This window comes from Centropristis striata, chromosome 2, assembly GCF_030273125.1.
Source record: "Centropristis striata isolate RG_2023a ecotype Rhode Island chromosome 2, C.striata_1.0, whole genome shotgun sequence".
Lineage (NCBI taxonomy): Eukaryota > Metazoa > Chordata > Actinopteri > Perciformes > Serranidae > Centropristis > Centropristis striata.
The window spans coordinates 36,829,963-36,852,568 of NC_081518.1; the positions used below are offsets into that span (position 1 = coordinate 36,829,963).

The 22,606-nt window shown below is 39.3% G+C and overlaps 1 protein-coding gene across 6 annotated transcripts in view; it reads left to right on the top strand.

Annotated features, from left to right (window-relative positions):
• Window positions 1-22,606, top strand: part of chd9 (chromodomain helicase DNA binding protein 9) — a 74,138-nt gene that overhangs the window by 27,034 nt on the left and 24,498 nt on the right. For 5 of the 6 annotated variants that reach the window (XM_059350372.1, XM_059350363.1, XM_059350381.1 and 2 more), the window contains 9 exons: window positions 11,844-11,949; window positions 14,350-14,496; window positions 15,362-15,430; window positions 15,852-15,907; window positions 16,637-16,754; window positions 17,076-17,162; window positions 17,422-17,559; window positions 18,814-18,935; window positions 20,608-20,851. In XM_059350372.1, the coding sequence (XP_059206355.1) occupies window positions 11,844-11,949; window positions 14,350-14,496; window positions 15,362-15,430; window positions 15,852-15,907; window positions 16,637-16,754; window positions 17,076-17,162; window positions 17,422-17,559; window positions 18,814-18,935; window positions 20,608-20,851 (1,087 nt within the window). The remainder of the gene's footprint in view (window positions 1-11,843; window positions 11,950-14,349; window positions 14,497-15,361; window positions 15,431-15,851; window positions 15,908-16,636; window positions 16,755-17,075; window positions 17,163-17,421; window positions 17,560-18,813; window positions 18,936-20,607; window positions 20,852-22,606) is intronic. The other variant, XM_059350388.1, reaches the window with a different exon arrangement.

Sequence of the window (22,606 nt, forward strand, 5' to 3'; positions counted from 1 at the left end):
GCATTTACATGTGAGACAGTGCTGCAGAATATTTTCAGGCAAGTAGTGCTGATGTATAGATACCGTGATCCGCCTCCCATCCCCCTGTTTAACGGCTATAAGCAGAGTCTAGCTATAAGCCACACCCAACACAAGCTATTGAAATATCAGCTGGTGCAGATGTGAGGGCAGGGAGCTGAAGGAAAAGGGGGAATATTTAGATACAGTAATGTCAGGTTGTGCTGCTGAAAACAACTAGTGTTGTTGGGTTTAACCAGGATTGGGTTTTTTTGGGGACTTAGCGTGAGAGTGACTGACAATGGTCAACAATAATAGCTGGCTGGCAGCTGTGTTGATTAATAATTGGATGAGCTAGGCGGAGGGAGAAAAGCTGTTGCAGATAATGGATTTTTGCTTGGTGTGTGTGTATGTGTGTGTGATAATGACTAAGTTGTGGCAGTGCCGATGTTTGTGAAAATACTGAGATGATGGAGGAATCAGTCATAGTGATACAGTCCCACTAGCTTTCCAGCTTTAGTTGGATGTACTTGCGTGGTGGTTCTGACAGTCACTCAGGCCTCTTAGCTGTTTGGTTTACATAATGGTTGTTGATCTGGAGGCATCACTGAACATGCTCAGTTTTGATCATTAAATAAAAGCTTAGTTTGGTGGTGTTATTTAACTTTGAGACAAAACACTTTCAAGATCAGGAAGCTTAATTCTATCCTGGTTAGTAAGTGCACACCCAGATCCTTTTCCCTTCCCAACCACCTTGCAGCCGTGGAGACGAAGCTGATGAAACTATCAGCATTTAATCAAAATGCAATCTAAGACTTGTTAGTCCTGAAGGGCAGCTGACGAATGGTCTGCAGCCTGTCATTTAAATGTGTTCTTAATAATGATCCTTGTTGTTACAAGGTAACGAGCTGTGTAACCCATTTTTAGTCAGTGAAACCATGCTTGGCCTACATGCGGAAAAGGCATTAGGCTCCATGCAACATAGCCTTCTTATGGAGCCTAATGTTGTATCATTCAACCTTTTTATAGAATTCATTACATCATGCATTCCAGCCATTTTGAAACGTCTATATGTTTCTGTGTTTGTCTAGATTCTAAATCAATTCTAGTGAGGTGTCTCAACACAGACGGATGCTCTCTTTCTGTGGTCTTAGTATAAATGCTACTATGGTGCATTTTATTAACCACTCTTTCAAGCAAAGTAAAATCTAGAAGATGCATTTTAATCCGTAACACATTGTGTGATTTATGCTTGTCCTTTCCGTGTATTATGTTACATACTCTCAGTTGTACACTCCTCCTTGAAAATAATGCAAATTTAGAAAATGTTTTGCATGTAGCGCAGTGGGTTAATACTACTTTGCAAGTCTTTCAAAGCTCAATGACTACCTCCGTCTTTTCCATAATGCATTCCATAATTTCAAGAGTAAGCCTCATACCAGTCAGAAATGTAGAAATGTTTTTTTTATCAAATTTGGTTACATGCGTGTTGTAGAATGTTTTCAGTCCTTCAGGATGTGGCCGCAGTGATCGTTTGTAGTTGTAGCACCTACTCTGTTCCCCTTTCCCTTTTGTATTAATTAAGAAAAGTTCAGATGTATGGGGCCTTGGTGTTCTGTGGCAATGATGTATACCTCTGTCTGTATTTGAGAAGAGGCTTGTGGGAGTGTGTGAATATTTGGTCTGAGGTGTGAAGATTCATAGCTGAAAAATGTTCATGTAGTAGTGCTTTTACTTTTAGCTAATTAAAAACCACACAATAAAGACAAAAACAAACAATTTGTAGTTTCTAAAGCGATGTACCTAATGATGGAGCTTAGTAACGCCTAAATAACCAACATACATTTGACTCTTAATGTGGAAAAATAGTGTGGCCAAAGCTAAAATAATAAACCTGCTTGTATTGTGTTCCTTCAAAGGCAGTAGTAACAAATCCAGCCTGTCCAGTTTCACTGAGGCAGGCAGATCTAGGCCTTGAATCATAAGAAGTCAGAGCATGATCAGTCACAGGCTCATGGCACTGTAATGTAAACATGAGGACTAAAACATAAATACTACCGTGTTGGCCAGATGACCTGATTATACTCCTCTTTTTCAACACTTACTTGTGGACTCATGTATAAAAACGGCTTGAAAATGAAAGCAGGAAGATGTGCTGCTAAAAACATCATTAAAACGCATTGTTTGTTAAATAGAAGTGCCTTAAACGTGTATAAAGCAGATATCTTGGCTTTGGTACACGCACACCATACATTTTTTATAACCTCTTACCCTGACAGTGAATGCACGTGGACACAAGACAGACAGGAGGAAGCTTGCTAGCATAGCAGAACAAACAAGCCGTAATATAACACTGTCTTGTAACAGGTGTAACAGTAACAGTGTTGTGCTAGTTTACGGCAGTAAAAAGGGAATGAACTTTGCTTTTATGAATTTGTAAAGATAATTAAAAGACAGTTGTGCTTTTCAAGCGTAATGTATTTTGCCAGTATAAAAGATAATCAATTCATTGAGTGTGCTCAAAGTCTACCTTCGACTGAATCTCCATGTTTTTTTGTACCTGTCAAGGCCTTATCATCATTAACTTCAGTAGTGACATCTGGGAATGCAGATAAAGCGTGGTGATGGAGCGCTGGCAGTGCACATTCTCATTTGGGGTTGGCTTGTACCTGACTGTATTTGGCTTGAACCACCAAATTCAGTGAGACCTGGTGTGTTTTTGGCATGTGTGTCTGGACAGCGACAGTGGGGGGATAGCTGTTGTGTTGCTAATGTGGGGTGATGGAGACAGCCTGTGTACACGATGACAAGAAGCTCCGGGGAGAGATTCGTATCAGAGGAGAGTCCTGATCATATGCATGCACCACCCAGGATCTCCCCATAAAATATTGATGCATCCCGGCTGCAGAGGTACTAACCTTCTGCTAAAGTCATTACTTCAGTGTCGCTCTGTTGAGGGTGTGTGCAGGCCTGTATTCAGAAAGCTTCAGGTTGTGTGGGTCTGTGTAGTTGGTGTTCAGTATTCAACTCTTCCATTGCATCGGACTCTTCTTTAGGCAGGGAATGGGGCCCGAGATTAGACTATTATCCTAATTGTCTGTGTACTTAAGGGTGTGTTTCTCTGAGACCACTATGCTGTCAGTTCTACCTGGTTTTCTACTACATCATCAATTCCATTTAATGGGTAGTGAGTGCCTTCTGGATTACTTTGCTAGTTAACTCTACCAGCCGCTTGGCAAGCAAGTTAGGGTTCATATCATCATTTGGAAAATCTGTCTGACTGATGAGAGACATAAATGAAAGCAGCTGATTAAAATATGGATGCACCAGCCGCTGTGGCAGGTGGACTAACAACCTGACACATATCCAAGAAAAGATGTAGTGTATATGGTAGTGATCTATTTCTTTGCAATTAAAGTGCTTTAATATCAAGTAGATCTGGGGGTGTTTGAGGAACATATAACCAAATAAGACATCTCCATCACTAAAGTGCCAACTGATGTTTTAAATAAAGTGGAATTATAGAAACTGCTTTAAACGTGATTTTTTTTTTATGTTGTTAATAACATTCTTTTATCAAAGCTTAAACATGGACTGTAAGATCCAAAAGCCTTCAGACTAATCAAAACGTATCAACCTGAAAGCTTTTGCACATTCCCAGAAGGGGAAATAACCCTGGGGAATCACTCAACGTAATCTGTTTAAAATGATGCAGGTGTCTGTCCTGCAACTTTTAATTCACTCATTTGCACTATTTGTTTCAAAAGTGGCTGATACAACTTTATCTATCCCCTTATTTATAAAAAATAAGGATTTCCAGCACCCATAAGAACCCTTGTAAACACTTTTAACGTGGTGTTTTCAAGGTTTTAAAAGTGCTTGGGTTTTGTTTAAAGTGCTTGCAATTGTATTTGCATTACTTTCATAATAAATCACTAATTGTCTCAATAGTTTCTTTATTAGATAAAGACACAAAATAAGACAGAGAAAGACTAACTGCTTTTTACTTTCACACAAGATGAGATGATCCGCTAAAGCTTTGCGTGTCAGTTGTTGCTGAAATTGTAGGGGTTTCATTTTTTTTGTCCATTATAGGTTGTAGTTTGCAGTGGAGTTGTACTGGACTACATTATATGGAGAGGTGTTTACATTTTCCCCCCATAAACATGAGACAGGCACTATTTTAAAAACACATCTCAATATAATCCAATCTGGAACAAAAACGCCACTAAATATGCCCACAATACTGACTAAATTGAGTTCACACCTCTATGACAATTTCAACAAAAACTGGCTTTATACATTACAGGCATCATAAAAGTTGACTTAAAGGATCAAAAGTTGGATAATACTAGATTGTACAGGGATACCTAATAAAGTGACCACTGTGTATGCACTGTATATAGATATTTAATTTACTTTAGCTGTACCAACAGCTTGTAAATTCACTTAGGAAATGATTGAAAAGTGCTTCCCTTTGACTTTGGAAAAGGTGAAGGAACCCTGAATATTATGATCCATGCTAAACCATTGGTCTTTTTTTTTTTACAGAAGACATTTTGACTTGACATGTAGGGAAAAACACAGGTGTTACTAATAACAGTAATGATGGCTCTGCTCTTCAACTAAAAAAATAAGAGTTAATTTTTTTTCCATGTCTCATTTGAATCACATTTTAAATGTACTGGCCTATGTTCATGAAAGGGAGACTGAAAAAAGATCATGGTGGGCATGTGCCTTTGGTAGTAAAGGGATATTACAAATGTCACTTCATCTTCTTAAGAGAGTGACCACAAGGCCTGCGTCTCTAAATCTCTAAACGCATATACTGAAAGAAGAAGCAGAGCCATTGCTGTTATTTGTAATATTTTAGCATTTCATTTTTTAACTTTTAACTTTTCATTTTTTAACATATGAAACAAAGGCACTGGTACATTTAAGGTTTGATCTGCATTATATGTGCATATTGTGCATATCAATATATTTACCAACAAAATCTACCCATGGGTGAGGCAAGGGTTATTTAATAGGTCAGGCTTGACTGATCACAGCTCTCTGCAGGCTGGAATTTGCTTTTCTAGGCAGCCTACCTGCTGAAAAATAAGCTCATATAATCATCAGATGAAAGCAGTGTGCCGCTCACCCCACCCTCCTCCCCCCCTTTTTTGTTTTTCCCTCCCCCTCCTCCTTTACATTTTTTTCCCTAATATAAATTTGGTTCTTCCAGCATGCTCAAAGCCGTGCATCCAATGTTTCCTGTGAGCAGGCGTGTTTTAAATATGCTGATACTACAAAGCAGCAGGGTAGCAGGAAAATATCAAACAAAATGGTGCTCGTGAGATCAATTACATGATAGAAAATGGAGGTTTAAGTCTAGCGTATACGCAGCAGCGTATAGCTGTTCATATTTCAGGGCTTGCCTGCTAGCTGTCTAATCTCTTTTCCCTCACTTTTTCATTAGGAAGAGCTAAAGCTGTTTTTTTAATTGAGTGTTTTCCTAGTTAATCCCTTGCAGGGTGCGTACGTGTGCATGTTCATATGTGCGTGTGTGTGATATATAAACATGTTTATGGGTCCGTGTTGCTTGTGTCTGAGTTGAAAATCACTCACGTTCTTGTGAGTGTGTGTGAGAGCGTTGCCCGTTTTTAAAATGTTTGCTGAATAAAGCAGAAATCCCCTGTGTGGCCATGTGCACTGTGCTGATACAGTATTTGTCTTTGAGAGGGCGCTTGATGGTGCCGTTACTACTGTTTTCAGTTGTGTACTGTGTGGCACTGAGATTATAGCCTTCCATTCATAAGAAGGGGGATTTCCTGAAAAGGACCAGCGCTACTGTCTCAATAAGCCCCTCAGGATGAGAAGCAGACACACACACACACACACACACACACAACACTTAACAGTCGATTTGCAGGATACTCTGTCACACACAATCACAATTTCTGAGGTAGACACACTGAAAAGCGGTGATGGTCTCTCTGACATGCTGAAGCACCACATTGCAGTCTTGGCCTGCAAAACACTATCATATCTTGATTCTATTAAAATCAAACCCTCACACACACACTCCCAGTGGCGGCCTGCCAAGTAGGGCAGGACAACACTGGGGGGACAAGGGATGGAGGTTATTTGGTACAATAGGAGGATGGGAGCCAAGCAAGCCTCCAACAGCAACAAGCCTATCACTCTCAGGAAAAAGCTAGTGGTAGCCTATCATCAGGGATCACTATAATGTCAGATCAGGGGCAGCTGTAGTCTAATTAGAGATGCAAGATTATGTCTGGAGGATGGCCTCTTTTAAATCCTGGTGTGGAGGCAAATAAATCACTTTCCTCTTCATCAGTAACAGGCATTAGGAGCAGCCACCACAATCCAGGTGGAAATGCAGATAAATGTATAAGGAGACAAGAGTGTGCAGTGGAACTAGAGAAGATGTGCTTCTCACGGGCTCAAGACATTAGGGGAAATGAGAACTGAAACATAAAAATGTATTGTGCTATTTATCCAACTGAAATGTTGTATTATATATATATTATATAATATTGTGCCTGCGACATGACAGTTTTAACTGAGAAAATAATTAAAATGATGGCATTTAAAGCATTTTACAGAAAATGAATATTCAACATTTTTACTCTATTTTTGTATGAAAATTAATACAAATATAGCTTGCCACTTGTACCCAGGCGTTCTCATCACTTCAATCTCCTTGTTTCATTCACTGTTTTTAATTCTCGAAAAGTAAGTATTCCATTGCATTCCTTACATCATAAAGCAAGTACTTATCACAACAGACTGCTGTGGTTGGCCTTATTCATAAGCCAAAGGTCGGTTTTCCGAATCCTAAGCAATTATAAGCTAACTAGACTTTTTATTTTATACCTTTTTGAAAGGAAGTTACAATATGGCATGTTTTTACTCCAACATTGTGTCTCAGCATTCTCTGATGAGAAAGGCTTGATTGGTTACAATTCTATTCTTTCTGTTTTCTTTTTATTCAACAAAAAGTACATGGCAGTTGTCGCAAATCTCCCTGCCAAATGCTTTGGCATTTACTAATTTGCCTTGATGTACCCACAACCAGTTTTTCAAACAGGCTTGCATGAAATCTCCAGCCTGTTGAGAAGACTAAGTTGAACCACATACTGTTAAGGCTGAACAATTTGGAAAAAAAATATTGCAATTGTTTGAGCTGGTATTACAACTGCGACGATATTGAATTCTTGTTTCATTATTTTTCATTTTCATTGGAAAATATATTCAAATAACATTTTTTTTTTCTTAAGTTTGTAGAATATGATTTGTAGACCTGGTTATCTTTGCAGCACCACATAATATTCATAATGGTATTTTGACATGTATTTTGCCTTGAACAAATTTAGCACCTCCAGTGATTTGGATATTGCACTTATCCAGGTTTCGATTTTGATAAAATAACAATTTAACCTAACTGTTGTTTAGGGCAGATCCCACTGGGCACTGTTTGAAGTGGAATCCTAATAAATATTTAATTTACCAGTTGTTTTTCTTTGTTGAAGTATATAGCAAAACATTTCAGACTCTGGATATATTCCAGTTAGTCCATGATCAGCCTTTGGGCTATGTTATACATAAATATGTTAGCATAGTTTTCATATTGGCTCTGACAGCTACAGTTAGACAGTCTGAGAGTGACATGTTTCATGTGCTCCGGAAGTTCAGTCTTAACGACATGGTTTAGGACGGGTTTTCTGCTGCTTTGCCAGAGGGTTGGATTACAAGAGGAGACATCTTCTCTAAGTAAATTGTGTTCAAATACATAAAACAGACTTCTTGAAATAAGGCTCAAGCTTGTTTGATTTCATTTTCAGTTCGGCAGATCGGCAGCATTGTTCTGCTACATATTAACTATTGTGAAGCAAACCTGTGTGGTGGCTTTGACAATCTTAAGAAAGAAAATTTAAAAAATGACAAAGTGTTAGCCTTCTAACCTTCAAAAGATTGATATGACAATTCTAAGCCATCCTCCTCTTTTAATTCAAGGTCAGCCCACTTCTGGTTTTCTATGGCATTTGAACTGCCTTTGCAAAGCTCTATATCCGGTTCTTCACATCAGGGAGACTTGAGTGTGACCCTGAAGAGTAGAACTGACTGCTTTCAGCCTTCCTTTTCTCAGTAAGAGGTTAATTTGAAAGTCCTCCCTGTCATTTGAGTTAATATATTTCAGCTTGTGGGGGGAGGCTATCTCGTCAAAGGGAATATGTGTGTTAAACCTCTGGGTGGTCCTGTGTATCAGCCACTGCGGGGAGGAACAGGCCGTAACCTCACTATGATGTGGGTTATGCTTTGTGTGTGTATGTAGAGAATATGCTTTTCATTATGTTAAGCTCTAACTATGGCATGTTGCTGTTTTAAATGCCATGATTACACACAATATATGGCAGTATCCAGGAGCCACCTCACCATCTCTGTGTCTACTGGCTCAATCGATGATTTCACAGCCCTCAAGTGTCTCTCCTTTCACAGTTCAGGTTTTCCCATATGGGGATCAGAGAGATGCTTTAGCCCTGTTATATGCTGTTAGCTGCTGAGCTGCTGCCTGGTGATGTGACACTGGTATTCTGCTAGGCCCGTATCCCAGCCAGCTTTTATTTGGTAGAGGAAGAACATTGTGTTTTGTCCCATTCAGCTGCTTCAGATTATTTTTCCCTTTTCTTCTCGTCGTCACAGCTGGTTAATTTTTTTGTAATCTTCTCACTCTGACTTGGCACATTTGTCAATCATTCATAGTGTCAGTGGACATGTGCTGGTGTTGTTTTTCACATGATGTGATGTCACCATGCACATTGCCGCCCACATTGCCAAATACACTCCCAAGGGCATGTTGCATGGCAACCATAAAGTGTCATTGTCAAGAGGATTTGTGAAATGAAATATGATCCAGAGGAGGCAGGGACGCCAGATAGAAGGGACAGCTCTTCTTCTCAGTGTTGCTTATTGACCAGGTGTTGCTGATTATATGGTAACCTGTTAGACGAGCCTGATGAATCTGAAGAATGTCTGTTTAAAGGCAATAAACTGGTGTATTTGTGTTTGAACTACAGAAGGGAGAGAAGTAATAAAGGCAAAGCAATAAAAATGTACAGATTTTTGTGTTCAGTGGCTCTCTGTTCTACCTATAGTATACCCAAGTCATTAGTTAATTTATTAGTTAGAGCATATGCAAACTTACCATTTTCAATGCCTTTCACATTCTAATAAATAGTTTCCTTCTCTACACCGAATGGGAAGCCAATGGACATCACAATAAATAGAGTTAAAACAGATTTTAAATTGAACAAAAGCTGGATTTATAAATATTTACCGGTTGTTTTGTGTATAACATTGTGTAGTAGCACACAAAATACAGTTTAGTGTATGTCTGTTGTGCTTCTGTGGTTATTACTTTGCTGTATCTCCACACTGTATGAAGATTTATAAGAAAGTGACAGAGATAATAAAAGAACATCTCAGTTGATTGCTTCTCTTTGTCACCATCTGTTGACATCTTTGCATGTCAGACGATGATGAAATTAAACCAGGATGCTACAGCTAGGAGCACTAACAGAAACAAAGAATTAAAAAGCTTTCAGAGAAGCCACATCTACATTTAATATAAGCAATAAAAAAACAGGCACTGTTGGTTAAATGGTTAACTTGTCGAATAAGCTCTTGTGCTGCCTTAACAGGTTGCTTTGCTGTCCCTTACATGTTGCAGGCTGACCTGCTGTCTAGTGGGGCCACTAGATGTCTAAAGAACTGAGTTGTTGTCTAACAGACTGAATGATTGCGAACAATATAAGATACTGGTAAGCGTGGGAATCTTTGTTCACAGCCGATATGAGTCCCTAATGTAATTTCATATGAACAAGCCCCACAGGGACATCCTTCTCACTAGAGACATACCTGCTCATTCAACAGTCTGTCAGAGAAGGCCTTTGATTTTGTGTGTGTGGAGCACAGAGCATGTTTGCCTTTGTGGGAAGGCTTTGTGGGTTTCTTATGTGTATGCAAACGCATTGCAGAATGAGAGAGTGAAGATGCCGTTGTGTGTCGTATGATAGCAGTGTTTTTACCCCCGCCCCCCCTTAATATTACACCAAGCCAGAGATTTGGCGCCTGTGGCTTCCAAGAGATAATACATGTGGAGAGGCACAAGATAGGAAGTATGTGCATATGTGGTGAGAGAATATATGAGAAAAGGTCACAGAAATAATATGTGACTGCGTGTGAAAGAGAGTTAGAGCATGAAGCACTGGCGAAAAGTAGAAGCTCGCGTCTATTCAATGTGCAATCTGCTGCTATCTGGGCTCCTGATATCCTCACATCTCTGCAGTCTGTGTTGGTACCACAGTTGTACATTAGGCCATGGTGAGAAATCCAACACTTACAAACTAGCAATGGTAGCTTAAAAGGAAAACATTTCCCAAATTATCATCAAATGGTGTTGGCTGGAATGCGCAGTGGGAGCTTTAGCAAAGAACTGAATTCCTTTCTTCCATAAACTCGGGCAGCAGCTCCCATTGTGGGGATGTTAATACGTGTAAGCATTTCCTGCCATACTTCAGCTGGTCTCCGTGCTGTTGTTGAATTTATGTTGGGGTCAAGATTGCATTGCGACAGCTGTATAGAGAGATTCTTAGAGAATTTAGACTGCTGCTGAAAATACATTTATTGTTTATGGACTGCAGTGCAGCAAATGCAAATCTATGAACTCTTGTTCCACTCCATCTTGCATACTGGTGCAAACCTGCAGGGGGCTGAGCAAGTGTAATCTACAATGAAATGAACAAATGGTTTTCAATCTTTTTTTGCAAGAAATGTCAGTGATGTGCTGCTTATTTCTCTGCCCTGGTTTCTCACTATAAGCCTCTTTATGAAGGGATAATTTAGAATTTTTTTGAAGTGTGGTTTTATGAGGTTCTTATCCATAGTCAGTATATAACCTCGAGTAGATGGCTGTACTGGCACAGAAGCTAAGCAATCTACTGCTGTGGACAGGGACGGTAGCAAAATGTATTTTAGCCAACTGAAATCAATATTAATTTAAGTGTGCACTATATTTAGAATATTTTCACTGCTCTACCTTGCCGTCACACAGCTGACTGTGAACCGAAACAGTTATATCCTCCTATGCTCTCTTCAACGCCACCATACTCCTTTTGACAAAAACAGTAATTTAACCTCGTGCAACACAGGAAATGCTGGCTTACTACTGCCTCTATCAGTCTGTTTGTTTGCGTCATTGCATGACTTTAATGTTTTAACGGGTTAGTTTGGATTTAAGAAAGTCACACAATAACACAAACAAATTAACTGATCGACTCGGCAGTAGAAAAGAAAGTGGTCTGCAAGAAAAAATTACAGTTTTTGTCAAAGGAGTATGATGGCTTTTAATAGAGCATAGATAACAGCTTCAGTTCCCTGTCGGAAAGGACTGTCTGACGGCAAGATTAAACTGTAAAAACATTCTAAATATAGCATACAATTAAACTGATACCATTTTCCGTCTTTTTTATTTTAAGGTGGGTTACATTGCTTAGCTTCCCTGCCAGTACATATACCTGCTGCTCTAAACTGTGGAAGCTAATGTTCACTAACTGGATTGCCCCATATAACCCAACTTCAAAAAATCTGAACTATTCCTTTAAGAATCAAAACCAGTTTTCAAGTTTTATTTATTTATTCACCTCTGAGCTTTATCCCAGAGACACAAAATACTCTTATTTACAACAGTGCAGTTAACATTACTGTATGTGCTTGGAACAAGCTTTCATTACTCTAGCCTTCATCTCATCTTATTCATGGTGTACTTTTCTCTCCCACAGGAAAATTGTCATCAAGATCGGGAAGAAGAAAAAGCGAAAGCCTGAGTCTTCAGAGGAGTCAGATGATGACCCTCCCCCTCGACACACTTCTAAAGATGACGACTCTGTAAGATCCAGCATATATACACACTCACAAACTGACATATTAACCTACAACACAAGTAACTATTATTGTAAGTGGGGCTTTGGAATACTGGGAGTGTATTTCATCCCTCTTTAGCATATTACACTATTATTCCTAAACTGTGAGACAACACTTTGTGGTGAGAGTTTGCCTTCATTTGACAGTTTTTTTTAATTCCCCACCTTATTCAGATGAGGTTTTGATGTTGTACACCTTTAGCTAAAAAGAAATTGGAATGCCTGCTCTTTCTCTGTTGCCATTTTGCTACAAAGCATTGAGTGAAGTAGTGTCCTCTGTCTGACTGTTGACACTGCTGCAGAGCCTGAATGAAGGCTTCACAGCTTTAGTTTGAGCCTGGGTGGATCGACTCTGTGGTTCACATGGGGGTCATGAAGTGGGTGGCTATCTCAAGTACACATGGATATCTGTGTTGATGATAGAGATACGATGAAGACATCATCAACACATCATTATCTAGGTCAAAGCACCAACAATAGCACCTTCACGTGCACATGTCATGCACACAACTAAATTTAGCATTTTTTTTTCCATTAAAGGGAAGCCAGTGAAATTGAAATCCTCCAGGGATTTTATGTGTCTTTGAAACAAAAACTAAGTGATAATTTAATTCCACTAAGTGTTATGTTATCAAATACAGAGTAATGATTCTATTTCCCACTTAACACAAGGTAACGCTTTGGAAAATTAGTGATTGTTCATCTGAGGATGAGGTTTTTGGGGGTTACAAAAAAAAGTACCAGAGGGTGGGTATCCAATATATACTAATGAAATTCTCTAAGATGTACGCTGGCTATTTTGATCTGATCAATAATGACAATTGAAGAAGATGATATGTGATGTTATCTTTTATTCTAACACAGCCCTGTGCTCCTTTCCTCAATGCTAAGTCATGACAGATATCTGCTATGTTAAGAGTGACGTGTCTGAACGAGTGGGGATGACAAGTGGCTTGTCTCCTTCTCAGCCCCACCACCTCTCTCTCTTTTGCCTCCCATCCGGACTATTGCCTATGATATAATTACGCTCGTTAAATGGCGCCCCTGGCCTTAATTATAACAGTCTGTTGATGACTCATTTAGGATGATCCTGTTGAAGAAGTCAAAGCAGCATGGCTGACAGCTAGAGAGAGAGAGCATGGCCACCTCAGGGGTTCAGCCCTATTGTTGAGGCATGTGGCAGATTTGACTTTCCAGATTCTGGTCAGCTTGGGTTTGGGGATGTGAGGGGTTTGTCTCCATGGGGATATCATACTCCACACCTAATTAACTTTGGCTCAGTGGCATTTATTCCTAATTAACTACATATTATCATTAGGAGGGGCTGGTGTATCGATGTAGGATACAGCACCCCACGCATATGATAATTATAAAGGCTTGACAGGAAGGAATAGAAAGAGGCTGGATTTAAAGCACTGTTGTTTCTGGGTTTTTTTTTCTGAATTTCTTCTGTAGTTTATTGAAAAATTAACAAGGTAATTTTTTGGTTTTCATGAACTTTAAGAGGCTAAGAGAACCCTTATTACCCTTTTTAGTATTGGTTTGAATATTCAATCTTTGTTATTCATGTTTTTCACCCATCTCAAGACATATCAATACAGCAGGTCTATTGAACAGGATAACTTTCTAAATATAGCTGAAGTTATCTTTTGTACCAGTATTATACATGGTATTAAAAATCAGAGAGTCAGAGATTTAGGCCTGCATGTAAATGTCGGATCAACCACGTCGTCAATGTTACTTTGATTTACATGAACTGCAAATGAGAAACACTGAGATAATTTAGCTTAGCTAAGCAAGAAGTAGCCTCAGACTCAGAGCCTTGATAATAAATCAGTCATGAATCAAGATTGAGAGAACAGTGTGTACTGTGTGTTTTTTTTTAGTGTTTTCTGCTGAGCTCTGGTCTCTTCAGTGATGCACAAGTGTTAAATAGTGAAGTTGATGCTTTTTCTGTTCCGCAGACAGTACTAGTTAGCAAGCACACTGACAGAGAGTATTCCCCCAAAAATGCTGCATTATGGGACAGAAAGCACAAGTGTATGGTACACGTGCATGATGATCATTGGAAAGATCATTATATTTCCAGCTCTGTGTACACATCTGTCTCAATAATGAGTTTGAGAAAGTTGCTCATTATTTTTGAGATACTGATTAAAATTTTGAAATTAAATCATTATATTTGAAAGTCATTATTTTAAAAAAGTTTCTATTTATAATGACTTTGATGGGGGTTTTTCATCATAAGGCTAAGTTTTCATCTTATATTCTTCTTTTCCTGGCAGAAATGGGCCTCTTTAAATTGATGTATGAAGTAATCCAGTTCTTTTGAATATTTTTGTAAATGTGTTCCTTGTTTTTCTAGAAGAGGCGATCTAATCGCCAGGTGAAGAGAAAGAAATATGCTGAAGAGCTGGAGGCCAGGTTGTCGGATGATGAAGTCAAGGTTATTGTCAAAGCCAAGAAAACCAACACTGGAGCATCTAAACAGCCTGCTGTTCAACTCTTTGTGGTAAGTACTTCTGCCTACACTTCCCTAGTAGCTAAGAAGAGAAAACATAAAAAATACTGCACCAGAGTACAGACAAATAATGTTCATTGCTGATAAATCTTACAATTATTAAAAGTATAGTTGGCTTATGAACAACATTCCATGTTAACAATATTTTTTGTGGCAATGACGCACATGGATATTGTTAAAAAAGAACTTATTTATATACTGAAAAACAAAAACACATTTCGTAGAAGAACAGCAGCAGAACATGCTCAGTGAAGTGCAGCACAGCTTGTTTCACCAACACATTGTGACGTACAAACCAGGACCCCTGCAGTATGCCTGTACAGTACAAACAGGGAAGATACATATTCAGTGGCCTTTTTTAATAATTCAAATCCAACATCTGAGGAATCAGGATGGGATTATTATAGTGACAGCTCTTCTCAAAAATATATTTCTTCAAATATATGGAGCAAAAGTTCCACCCTTCTTTCTGTTGCAAAAAATCATTCATTTGCTCTGCAGAGGTGGAGGCAGTGATGGAGTAGCAAACCAAACTCGATCCCCTCAAGTCAGTTTTATTCATGTGTTACCAAATCACAAATATGCCAGAGGGCTTTACACTCCATGCAACATATGGCCTCTAACCACAGGTCCTCTGTTCAGATAAGGAGCAAAAAACGGGGGGAAAGACTAGAAACCTCAGGAAGAGCTCAATTGTGTGCAGACTGTGCAGCTTTTATTTCCATTTTTTTATTACACACTGTGGTGTGTGTGGTTTTTGTATAATGAAGTGTCCTGAGGCTTATGCAAATTTCTGCTGTGGGAAACTATAAATTAATGCTTGACATTAAATGTTTTATGTCCACTGCATTCTCAGGAGAATCCCAGTGAAGAGGATGCTGCTGTTGTCGACAAAATCATGTCTTCTCGGATCGTCAAGAAGGAGGTAGTGACTTGCTGCTTCACCCCCACCCACCCCCCCACCCCCATGCTGAACAATGCACAATGAGCAATTATTTTGTTAGATATCTGAATTATGATTAAAAATGTATTTTGCTTGATATTTGTATCTTTTGCCAACATTTTAAGCAAGTGTAGCAAGTTGGCACTAAAATGACATTTCTTTAGTATCCTTTAGTATAAAAGGTGAGATGCTGTATAAATCATAATGCATCAAATTATGAATGTATGTATATTTACAGAAAGAAAATATATTAGTTTGAATGTGCAGTTTACCGTCTTTGTTAGCTCATTCTGTTTCATTTACACCTTCGGCAACAACCCAACTTTTTTTGGAATCATGGTTGTATGAAGTTCATCTGTATTTATACATTGTTCTGTCATTTTAACCCATTTTATCTCCACAGGTCTCTCCAGGAGTGGTGGTTGAAGGGGAGGAGTTTTTTGTAAAATACAAAAACTAGTAAGTTCATTTGATTAAGTCAAAGTTGCACCATATATTCCAAACTCTATTGTATGATTATTATTTTTTGTGTATTATACCTGTATAATCAAACTAGTTTATGTAAGTGTGTGATCTGTTTTTAGATACGGTTCCAGACATTACTGTTGCACTTTCCTAAATCATAAAACAAGTTCTTAAAACTAAAATTAGATTAAAACTAGAAAGCACATGTCCTCAAGGCTTTGTGAAAAGGTGCTGAATAAGAAGTATGTAATTACACAAGCATACAAGCATTTCAGGCCTCCTTGGGACAGCTTTCAGTATTGCCATTTACATTTTCAAACTGATTAAATTTCTCTTATGTATTCAGGGGCAGTATTAAAGAATAACTGTAGTTAACCGCAGGTTTACCACCACAGCCTCTCAGAGAAATATTCACTGTGTTTTCAGCCTAATGATGAAAAGGATTGAAAAATGGATCTCACACTAGAAATTTGATGAAACCAAATATGATGGAGCAGATCAGCGAATTTTTGAACAGCATGTCGGTAAAAAAAAAAAAAATGTCTGACAACATCTGCAGTCTGTGATCACACCTGCTGGCCTCAGCGGTGTCCCCAGATGCTGTTTAGAAGGTGTTTTTCAGGGTTTCTCACCTCAGTGTGTGTGTGTGTGTGTGTGTGTGTGTGTGTGTGTGTGTGTGTGTGTGTGTCTGTGTGTGTGTGTGTGTGTGTGTGTGTGTGTCAGCTCCTACCTACACTGTGAGTGGGCCACAGAGCAGCAGCTGGTGAAGGACAAGAGGATTCAGCAGAAGATCAAACGTTTCAAGATGAAACAAGCACAGAGGGCACTCTTCTTTGCAGATGTAAGGCTGTGTTTTTGTCTGCGGATACGCTGTGTACTGTCTTTATGCGCACACTGATATTTGGACATTTGTAATGAGCAGGTGTGTGTTTTCACAATTCGTCTCTTAGGATGTGTGTGTTCAGCGTACATGCATATGAATGTTGTGTGCGGATGTTTAATTTTATTTTGTGTTTGTCTGTGTGGGCAGTCACATCTGTGTGCATATATTTGAATCTTTGCTCACTCAGTCGATACAGTAGTGATACTCGTCTCAGATTCCAGCTGGTGAGTGGGTATTCAGGTTTATACTCTCCTTTTCTCTCTTTTTTCCGTCTCTCAGATGGAAGAGGAGCCCTTTAACCCTGACTATGTAGAGGTAGACAGAGTGCTGGAGGTGTCGTATTGTGAGGACAAAGACACTGGAGAGGTAAAGTGAATCCTCTCTCTTAGTTAATCATATCCATGAGCAGCATGTGTGAGCCTATTTGTGTCTGCGTGCCTGAACATGTTTTACTCTTTTTCAGTTTTTTGTGGGGTTTTTTTTCCTTTCAGTATATTCTCCACTCTAGTGATGTCTTTGTATCTTAGAAGTGCCCAAGGCCACCCTAACAGGCTCCCTCGCAGCCTTTGTTAATATTATAAAAGCGGTGCTTGGCCTCGCTCTAATTCTCCTCTGGCTGCTGCAGGAGGTGGTGTATTACCTGGTGAAGTGGTGCTCTCTGCCTTATGAGGACAGCACCTGGGAGCTGAAAGACGATGTGGATCAGAGCAAGATTGAAGAGTTTGAGCAGCTGCAGGCAGTCAAGCCAGACTCACGCAGGATGGTAAGCCATGCCCACCAACTATCCTCAGACTGTATTTCCATGTTCCTATGTCGCTTTTTATACAGTATATTCAGTATATATTTTGTTGCTGTATTTTGAAGTGCTAATGATGGAGGTCCACCTCTTGCCTTTGTGAACCCTGATTCCAAAACAGTTGGAGCATTGTCCAAAATGTAAACAAAACAGAATGTGATAATTTGTTAATCCTTTCTGGCATTTATTCAACTGAAAACTGTACAGACACAGTACATTTAATATTCAGACTGATTCGTTTTTATAAATATACACTCTGAACTGAATTTGATGCATTCTATTTTTATTTTACAGTGTCCCAATTTTTGGGAATCGGGGTTGTATAATTATACAGATTTGCAAACTCTTTGAGAATGTGTCTTCACTGTGCCCACCAAACATAGTGCACGATGAAATGAATAGGCATCGTGAGCCAAAAGAACGAACTCACAGTGAAGTGAATAACCTGAGGAGACTCAAAAACCTGCTGCCAAACACTTCAAGAGCAGTGAAAGATGTTTCTGCTTTAAAAGTAATAATGTCAATTTGTTTTTCTCAGAAGATGTATCCCAGTTGAGATTATAGCTAAAACTTGAAGGGGAAGATGAAACCCAACCAACCAACCAACCAACCAACCAAAAAATAGGGCTTTAAGACAACTGTTTTCAACTGGAACCTATAGATTCTGCTCCATGAAGTAAAACGATTTGCAATAGCTGCAACCACCTTTGAACATGCCAAATTTCAGCTGCCAAGGGCAAAAACTGTGGCTGCCAAATGGCTGTAGAGCTACTGGTTGCAATTTAAAACACGGTAATATTTGTGGTATAGTACAGTAACTGGACTCTACACAAATTTGTCTTTTTGTCTTTCCTTTCGCCACAGTCACCTCTCATGTCCACCAAGAAATGTTACATTCTGCACACCTGTTGTTTTTTATCCGTACCTGTTTCCGTGTAGAGATACAAATAAATAAATGCTTATGGCCATGCATCTACGTTTCCAGGAGAACCATTTTTCAGAATACAAACACCTCTTTTTGTGTTTGTTGCCGTTCTTGCTTTACCTCCAGAAACATCTGCACTTGCTAGCTTTTTTTTGTTCACTTTCCCTACGATTCCCCATTGTCTACCATTGCCATTATTGTGTATAAATCTTCTAAAATTCCACATCTAAAATGTAAATGTGGAGAATTTAATTGTCAAACACTCATTTTAACTCTCCATATATTTTGTCACTTAGGAGCGGCCCCCAGCCAATCTGTGGAAGAAGAGGGGAGAGTCGAGGGAATACAGGAATGGTAACAGCCTCAGGGACTACCAGCTTGAGGGGGTCAACTGGCTCCTCTTCAACTGGTACAACAGGTCAGTTTTAAATACTGTTTATGCATACATGCACACCTACATCCTGTTCACACAGAGTGCCCACAGAAAACCTGAAGTGGTCCTCCTATCTTGACCCTGGTTTTGTGGATGTGATGCTGCCTAGCTATAGTTGGTGATTAATGATACAGTTAAAACTAGAACTAAAGGTCACACACATTACAGAATACATTTAGCTCGGGGTGGCTCTGGGTTATCATAAATCTGGACTACATGGTCAAATTTAATCTGAACTTCCACAATTCAACAAAACAAGATTGAAGATGAAGTTATATTGAACCTATATAATAAATAGCTCCACAATTTAGGCGTAACCAAAAGCTTAACTGAAATCAATACAATATAACAAAATAATGCAGTGAAGACAAATATTTAGGGCACTTGTGCACATATTCAGGTTTGTACTTGTATTGTGGGTTTCTAGTAGAACATGTTTTCCCAGTGTGCTCTGATTGGTCAGGTTTCCGGGTCTTCTGCTTCTGTGCTCTGTGTCTTTGCACAATTCTTACAGCTGAGGAATGACTGAAACAGCACTGTAGCAGCGCTCTCTAGCTATATATAGTAAAGTTGTGACATCACAAACTGACAGCTCATTTAAAGGCACTTTCTGGAACAAAAAACTGTGTGTGTCTCCGTGGATTGATCATTTTGTTACTTTTACAGTATTTATATAACACATAGACACATGCTGCCACTAGGTAAGCTAGCTTCAGCAGCTTCAGCACTCTTCTGAAATGGAAGGAAGCATTGTTGATTGAGCGTATATCTCACACCACCAGCTAAATGGCATCTCCTGACATACTGTATTTCCTGCAAGCCTTTAGCAATCCCATGTCAGTAGAATACTACAGTATATTGATTCAGAGATTTTTCATACTGGCATTGTGTATTTCAAGAGGAATCCTCTGGGTGCATTTGGACTGCAGATAATGAATAATGAATCACTTTTCCTGTTGTGTGTGTGTGTGTGTGTGTGTGTGCACCACGCTGTGATTTGGCTGTATTCACATTATTTGGTTGGGCCTGCGAGGAGAGTCAAATTTCCTGTCAAGGTGCACACTGCTACAACAACAATTGCTTTTCTTCGCCCACGAACACAAAAGAAGTGCTGCACAGTACATCTGGAGTACGAAGTGTCAGCGTGCTTGCATTAACCCTGGGAATTGGCTTTATGTGTGAGCATGCTGGAGTTTGTGTATGCCTACGCAGAGAGATTCATCAAAAGTAGAGAGCTGCTTAAGAGGCCAGTGGGAATATCTGCACGTTGCAATTAGCATCAAGACATAATACCCCCACCCACTGGACAGCTGAATAAATGGTTTGCTGGAGTACACCACGCAGCAGAGGCAGTTGCATTTGCCATTATGTTGTATCTCATCTCTTTGGTCTGTTATTACTGCTGATGATGTCGTTTTCTCCTCCATTGTTTGCTGTTTTTTTTTTTAGTGTCATGGAGCTTTTTTCATTTACTTTGTTTTTCTTATTTTCCTTTCCTTCTATTTAATCTTCATCGCCTCCTTTTTTTATCCCACCACACATTTCTTTGTTTACCAGCACAAAAGTTACATGCAAAAAAAATGCTCACAGTGGACACCACTTTGCCTTGGTGACATCAGACTTTAAAAATCCACGTCTTGTTATTTCCACCTGTCAGACGAAACTGCATCCTGGCAGACGAGATGGGCCTGGGAAAGACCATCCAGTCCATCACATTCCTAGAGGAGATCCTTCGTGTGGGCATTAAAGGGCCATTCCTCATCATCGCTCCGCTCTCCACCATTGCCAACTGGGAGCGCGAGTTTCGTACTTGGACCCATCTCAATGTCATCGTCTACCATGGAAGCATGGTCAGCAGGCAGATGCTCCAACAGTATGAAATGTATTTCAGGGATGCACAGGTAAATGGACACGTCTTTTGCCTACTATGTTTTTACAGAACATTTTTGTGCTCATTGTTCACTGAGCACAAATACTCTAATTACAGAAATGTAAATAAAGTTTAAAAAAAAAATACAGTGGTATTATATAGAAACATGCATTGTAGTCCTACAGTCAAAAACATACAGTGGTATTATATAGAAACATGCATTGTAGTCCTACAGTCAAAGCAGGATTCTCATTCATTAGATACATTTCAAGTAATTATAAAAAGGCACCGATATAGAAAGTCTTAAGGCGGGTAGTGGCTAATTTTAGTTTCCAATTTTAGATATAGCACTGCATCTGTTATTATTGTATATTTTAAGAAAAATGCTTTCCTCTAGAGCTGCAATGATAGGTCAACTAATCACTTAGTCCACTGACAGAAAAATAATCAACTATTCTGATGGATTAATTGTCAAAAATATTTTCATGTGCAAATGTTCATTTCGGCCTCTAAAATATGGAGATTTTGTGATTTTCATTGTTTTCTATCACTGAATACATTTTGGTTTTCACTATTTCCTGATATTTTATAGACCAAGCAATTCATCAGTGAATCTGCAAAATAGTCAACATATTAATCGATAATGTAAATAATCGTTGGTTGCTGCTCTACTTTCCTTTCCTTTGCCTTTAAGGAGCAGGGCAAGACAAGCTGAATACCTGCCTGTGTATTCATGACCGACACAAACAAAGTTGTGAGGATTGAGGGGCCTTTTAGTTCATCCTGACATTCCCAATATTCCCCTTTTAAAGACAGACAAGCAGAACGCAGCACTGTTGTGCTTACTTTCAGACTGAAAAGCAGTGATTCACTTCGATTAAAATAATCACAGTGCTGCTTTTTAGAAAAATGCAGCACTGTGTCGGCAACATGAAGTCCTGTGAGTAATCTAATGATATGTTTGAAAACAGGAGGCCTGTATACAACAATAGGAGTCGGATGTTGAAAAGCCAGGCAGAACGTGATTACCATGTGTAACACAAAGCCTAGATACACTGGGACTCTGTCACTAATGCAGTAAACTCCCTTAGCACAATATTTCCAAGGCAAAAATCACCTGTAGATAGACAGCAGCGGGAAAAGGATAGTGAATATCTTAGGAAAATATTTACTGTACGGCAAAAGGTCTGTGTTGAGAAAATGGCAGATAATTATTCTGTCATTCTGTGTATTCAGTCATGTCAAAATGTTACATTTGTACACTTATATAGTGTTACCAATTTAGCATCATTTAATGAAGCCCATGATTTGTTGTCATGTTGGGTTAGAGAACATTTTTATGAATTACTGTCTCATAGTACTAACATAGGATATGTAATAAGATTCAAAAAAGGGCACATGCCCAACACTAAGTAGGCTGCTAGGTAGTTAGTGAGCCTTGGGCACAGGCTTTCTGTGGTTGGCAGGCCATGTGATGTGTCACAACAGGCAGTTAGAAGCTCTTAGTATTCAGACGAACCGTAGGAGGAATTAAGACGAACGAGAGCAGAACAGAGCGGAGCCGCCACCAGGCTGTCTCCCAGGCAGCCTGTGATGTCACAGCAGCCCCCAAGGGGAGCTCTCTGTCAGCGCTGCTCAGGCATATCAGAGAGAGAGGCTGCTCTACAGCAGTCTGTTGGCTGGCTGGCTGTAGGAGGGGGTTATTGGATAACTGAGTGTCCCTCGAGGACTGTTGTCAAGGCAATAGATACAAATGGAGAGGCGGGGTGAAGAAAAGCTTCCCCAG